Source organism: Canis lupus, chromosome 21, assembly GCF_011100685.1.
Source record: "Canis lupus familiaris isolate Mischka breed German Shepherd chromosome 21, alternate assembly UU_Cfam_GSD_1.0, whole genome shotgun sequence".
Taxonomy (NCBI): domain Eukaryota; kingdom Metazoa; phylum Chordata; class Mammalia; order Carnivora; family Canidae; genus Canis; species Canis lupus.
In genome coordinates, this window is record NC_049242.1 from 28,102,960 (window position 1) to 28,108,972 (window position 6,013).

Genomic DNA, 6,013 nt, shown 5'->3' on the forward strand with positions numbered 1-6,013 from the left:
ATCAAGAATCCAAATTAAAGGGTTTTCGTTAGTCAGTGCATTCATATTCTTGCCATATGGTCTCTATATTCCACAGGTATACAACAGAAAGAAATGAGAAAACAATTTTACTTTCCACTTCCAACATCTTTGACAACCTTAAGTTATAAGTTCACTATGATGGGGAGAATGTGATGGGCAGATATCCACATTTAGAGCTATGGATAAAGCACTACCTAGATCACCAGCCTTAGAGAGGATATAAAAATGAAAGCCAGAGTAGTTTCTGTGAGAAAGGCATGTTTAGTCTATTTCCCAGATCTATCCTGTTTTGTGTCCTGACCATAATGGATTGCGTGAATGACTTCTTTCATTCTCTGGCTTCTGGTTTGACTTGGTTAGTGATGGGAGCTGGAAACAGGAATACAGAAGAACATACAGTTGAGGTGTTTACTCTCCTGGGTTCCCACCAACTCCCCATAATGGCTGCATCTCTCTATAAAAAGGATAAGTGCATGTCAAATGTCCTTTCCACAAGATACTTTTTCTGAGTTCAGGTAAATTCTTTTTTCCTTTGCCAAATTGGGACTAGTGATGGTAGCAAACTATTCATCTGGAAAACTATAAATACATAGATACAGCTAAAAATATAAATATAAACCTTCTTAATTTTCCTTAATCTTGCCTACATATTTCATTGACTCCTGACCCCTTCATCGAATTCTTGAAATTAACCAGTTTGAGTGTGGCATCTCTTTACTAACAATTCCTTAATTAATCCAAAGAAGAAATGTCTACCTCATATACATGTATACATCTCTGTCACTTTCCATCTCTTGTGTTTATCACCATGACTATCACTATTTGGAAGTGTATTACATGTTGAAATTTTAATATGCATAATACTTTTCTTCATTGTTTTTTACAAGAAACTTAATATTCATTTTTTGGTTAATCATGTACAAAATATTTTTTTCAAAACCTTAGAGAAGCCAGTTGTTCAAGTATAAGAGAGAAAACTTCAGATAAATCATTGCATATTTATTTTTCTTATATACATCAGTTAGAGAAAGCTAGCACTGAGAAAAGATAAAAGCAGATGACAGATGGAAGAAAATACCAGCAATCAGAGCCTCATTGTCCCTATGGTACTAGAATGAAAAAGAATTAGTACAGATTCTCTTTGAATGCTCTTTCTTATTGCTCATCTACATTTCTATTCTTCCATTGGAGTGTACACTTTAAGTTTCAATATTGAAAATTTGTTTCCTCTTATTTCTTACAGAATTAGGTGAGATAGCAAGAGTCTACCACAGTTTTTGGCATCTCTCTTCCTTCCTATTTTGTTTAAAGTTCTTAAGACATTTTTCCTCATAGGAGTGTACACTGACCAGGGGTATATTTATATATTTTTTACTGCCTTTCAGGGTGAGTATACAGCCCTGCGAGTGTGAAGTGTTGATTAGTCTGGTGAAAATTAACCCAATGCATTCATCACCCAAGCTTTTTCGGATACTGATTCCAACAGAAGTAAAGGAAACAAAGAAATGCAATATTATTATTTATTCTATATCTAAACTGAAACACCTATTTTATTATGATTTGGCTCAAAGTCTGTGAGAATAAGGTCTACTTTGCTTCATTGGAAAGAAAATGTACCTAGATGCTGGTGCCCAGTCTGCTATATATTACCTCTGTCAACTTTGTATAGCTAACTTCTGTAAGTCTTATTTTTAACATGGAAAATTTGGCTTCTCTTGAAACCTGAGCAAAAAAAATCTCCATAGATGTTTTGGGTAAAATGAATTTCCTCTTTCTAAACCTCTTTGTACCAGGATTTTGAGATACTTTAAAGCTAGAAAGTAATGATAGAAGAAATTACAATATTTTTCTTATAGATAAATGTAAAATTTATTAACTATAACATACTCAATATGCACCAAATGTGTCCAAGAAATTCTAAACTGGTTATCTTCAGAATGAAGGTCATGGATGCAAAGGTCAAAATTAGAGAGAATCTTATCCCTTCCAAGTGTGAGAAAACCCAACCTTTTTGGGTGCTAATATCCTTAGAAAACCTTGACGAATCTGCTTTGTCTTGATGCTATAAATAATTGGATTAAGTACTGGTGGAATTAGCAGGTAAATATTAGCCATGGTTATATGGACAATGGGAGAGGAGTGTTTTGCGAAACGATGCACCAAGGATAGCCCTATCATGGGCACATATAGAATGAGCACAGCACAAATGTGGGAAGCACATGTGTTGAGAGCTTTGAGCTTCCCTCCCTGGGATGCAATGCCTAGGACAGAATGGAAGATGAAAGCATAAGATAACAAAATTCCTAGAGAATCTACACCCCAATAAAATGCAATGACAAACAAGCCATATAAAATGTTGAATGAGATATCAGCACAGGCCAAATGGATGACTTCTTGATGCAAGCAGAAAGAGTGGTAGAGGATATGGGAATGACAGAAGGAAAATGTAGGAATACGAACAAGAACAACAGGGAGGACAATGGAGCATCTGAATATAATGAAGACCCCTATATAGATAATGCGTTGTGGGGTGAGTTTGCTGGAATACCTCAAAGGATGGCAAATGGCAACATACCGGTCAAAAGCCATGGCTAGAAGCACAGCTGACTCCATCAGAGAAAAAGTATGAATAAAATACATTTGGGCCACACAAGCATTCACCTCAATCTCCCTGGCATCAAACCAGAAGATTTTTAATACCGTGGGCAGGGTAGAAAAGGACATGCCCATGTCCGTAAGGGACAGCATGGCCAGGAAGTAGTACATGGGCTTGTGGAGACTCTTGTCTGTGCGGATGATGTAAAGGATTGTGCAGTTGCCCACTACTCCAATCAGGTAGCACATGCAAAAAGGGATGGAAATAAAGTGATTCATATTCTCATAGCCAGGAATCCCAGTGAGGTAAAACAAAACAGACTGTTCAGTACTGGAGTTAGAGCCTGTCATGAGTCTGTCCCATGTAGCCATTTTCCTACGGTAAAAATGTAGGCTCCTAGAAGGAAGAAAAATACACAATATTGAGAAAACAGCAACTTACATTTCTAAGTTAGGTGTTTTCTTAATTCTTATTGCTTTGTAGAGACATTATACAGTTTGGAAAAATGATTTTGAAAAATTAGCCACACACACCACCTTCTTTTAATGTATTACTTTTTAACCTTTTAAGTGGATTATGGTTATTTTGTATTTTTTTAATCAATCATTTATTCTATTGATTCTGGATTTTGAGTCATTCACAGGATTCTCTTCCTTCCTCTAAATTTATAATACATTCTCCTATCTTTTCTACTAATATTTTGATAGGTTGGTTTGTTTCTATTTACTTTTAGATTCATTGTTTACTTGCCATTTATTTTTGTGTATGACATTAAGTAAGGGTATTTTCCAAGCCCCTGACCTACCCATGTTAAGCATTTATTTTCCTCTGACATGGACACTTGATGGAAACATTCTAGAAGGAATGTCAGAAAAAGCTTAGACAATAAATACATAGAGTTAGCTATCTCCAATGGAAAAAAAACCCACAAGACTAATTGAATCCTTTCATAAAATATGAATGGATATTTCATAAAATATGAATGGATATGACTTCAAAAACATTGTATATGTAGTGAGTGTGGTTACCAATTAGAGAGGGAAATAAATAAGCCTTCAAACTGGTTTAAATGGGAACCAGAATCCCACAAGGATCTGAAGGTAAATAACATTTACCTCATTTAGTCAGTCATGGGTATTTGGGGTTTGCTTTCCATTTCATATTCTCCACCAAGTTCTTGTGTACTTGTGTACTTGTACTGCAGTCAGGCCAGAGTTTTACTTAAGGGAATTGTTAACATTTTTTCCTCTGATGCAGTGGATTTGTGAGCCAATCAGCCTTGCTGATCCTGGACACTCTCTTTTGGTGTGATTGGAAATCGCAACTGTTTTTCTTTTTTAATTTTTTTTTATTTATGATAGTCACAGAGAGAGAGAGAGGCAGAGACACAGGCAGAGGGAGAAGCAGGCTCCATGCACCGGGAGCCCGACGTGGGATTCGATCCCGGGTCTCCAGGATCGTGCCCTGGGCCAAAGGCAGGCGCTAAACCGCTGCGCCACCCAGGGATCCCCGCAACTGTTTTTCTAATGCTCCTGTATGTGGACATGGCCTTAGGCCATTTCTGACAGAATCAAGAAAAATACCAGCAATCACAGTCTCACTGTCTTTATGGTCTTAGAATGAAGTTAGTATCCCCCACATCCCCACACTGTGATTCAGTGGTCCATTATAATTGCAGCAATCTGGTGCCATTCTCCTAATTTTCTTGTTTTTGCTTCTTTGCTCGTTCAGTTTTTTTTTTTTTTAATTTTCCTTCTTTCTTTCTTTTTTTTTTTTTAATGATAGTCACAGAGAGAGAGAGAGGCAGAGTCATAGGCAGAGGGAGAAGCAGGCTCCATGCACCGGGAGCCCGACGTGGGATTCGATCCCGGGACTCCAGGATCGCGCCGTGGGGCCAAAGGCAGGCGCCAAACTGCTGCGCCACCCAGGGATCCCTGCTCGTTCAGTTTTAATGTATTTCAGTTACAAAGTGAAAAAACCCTATCTCATAGTATGGTACAGATAATTACACTAAATAATGTATGAAAGTGCCAATCCCAGTCCTCTTTCAGTTTGAATTTTTACATTTTAATGATAATATTTGTAAAATATTAGATATTTGTAAAATATCTCCAATGACATCAAAAGAGAGGCATGTTATAGATAAGGAGACTGAGGCTTAGAGACTGAAGTGGTTTTTCTGAAGTCACACAGGCACAAGAATAGCTTTCATAAATATCAGTTTCAGGGCTCTGCTCACGTAGATGGTGATTTCCCAGAATAGTGGCTGCTTCCCCAGTCTGCTTACTATGGCCATGTGACTAGCTTGGTCAACATTTGAGCTCTGGTCTATCACCACATGCAGTTCCTAGTGCCAAAGCAAAGTTAAAACAAACAATAAATTCAGTTCCTTCAGATACTTCACTGGTTCAATATCTTACCCATCTATACTTTCTGTCACAACACAGGACATGTGTGTTACTAAAGCCCTGGTGGCTTAACCACCTATACCTATTCTTCATAATGCAATGATTCTTTCACCTGAGTAATTTGGCTATGAATGGAGATCTCTACGTAAAGGAAAGACATATCATTATATAATTCCTTAAATTGATTCATGAATTATAATCATATCCCAATATTCAAGAATACTTTTAGACTCCTTAAATTATTTATATATGTATTATGTTTGAACCACTAAATATTTATATGATATCAACAGAGACTGTGATACACATAAGTAGCCTGAGGTTCAGAAATGTTACGAAGCAAACACAAGAATCATTAGAATTAGGGCCACCTCAATGGCTCAGTCAGTTAAGTTCCTGACTCTTAATTTTGGCTCATGTCATGATATCAGGGCTGTGATATGGAGCCCCACTCCATGCCTAGCATGAAGCCTGCTTACGATTTTGGTTTATGTATACAATGGAATATTACTCAGCCATTAGAAATGACAAATACCCACCATTTGCCTTGACGTGGATGGAGCTGGAGGGTATTATGCTGAGTGAAATAAGTCAGTTGGAGAAGGACAAACATTATATGGTCTCATTCATTTGGGGAATATAAAAAAATAGTGAAAGGGAATAAAGGGGAAAGAAGAAAAAATGAGTGGGGAAATATCAAGGAGGGAGACAGAACATGGGAGACTCCTAACTCTGGGAGATGGACTGGGGGTGGTGGAGGGGGAGGTGGGCAGGGGATGGGGGTGGCTGGGTGGCAGGCACTGAGGGGGGCGCATGATGGGATGAGCACTGGGTGTTATTCTATGTGTTAGCAAATTGAACACCAACAAAAATTAAATTTATATATATATATAAAAAGACATCTTAAAAAAAAGATTTTCTCTCTGTCTCCCTTTGCCCTGACCTCCTGCTCAGATTTTCTTCCTCTTAAAAATAGATGATAAATAGA

The 6,013-nt window shown here is 37.6% G+C and overlaps 1 protein-coding gene across 1 annotated transcript; it reads right to left on the reverse strand.

Moving 5' to 3' along the window:
* Window positions 1-1,998: 1,998 nt before the first annotated feature.
* OR51L2 (olfactory receptor family 51 subfamily L member 2) lies at window positions 1,999-2,967 on the reverse strand. The gene has a single exon (XM_038569355.1). It carries the CDS (start codon window positions 2,965-2,967, stop codon window positions 1,999-2,001), a length of 969 nt encoding a protein of 322 aa, XP_038425283.1.
* Between the last annotated feature and the right edge of the window lie 3,046 nt (window positions 2,968-6,013).

Excerpts from the sequence above, each read along its gene's own strand:
- OR51L2 (XM_038569355.1), bottom strand. The coding sequence starts at position 2,967 with ATGACAGGCTCTAACTCCAGTACTGAACAGTCTGTTTTGTTTTACCTC.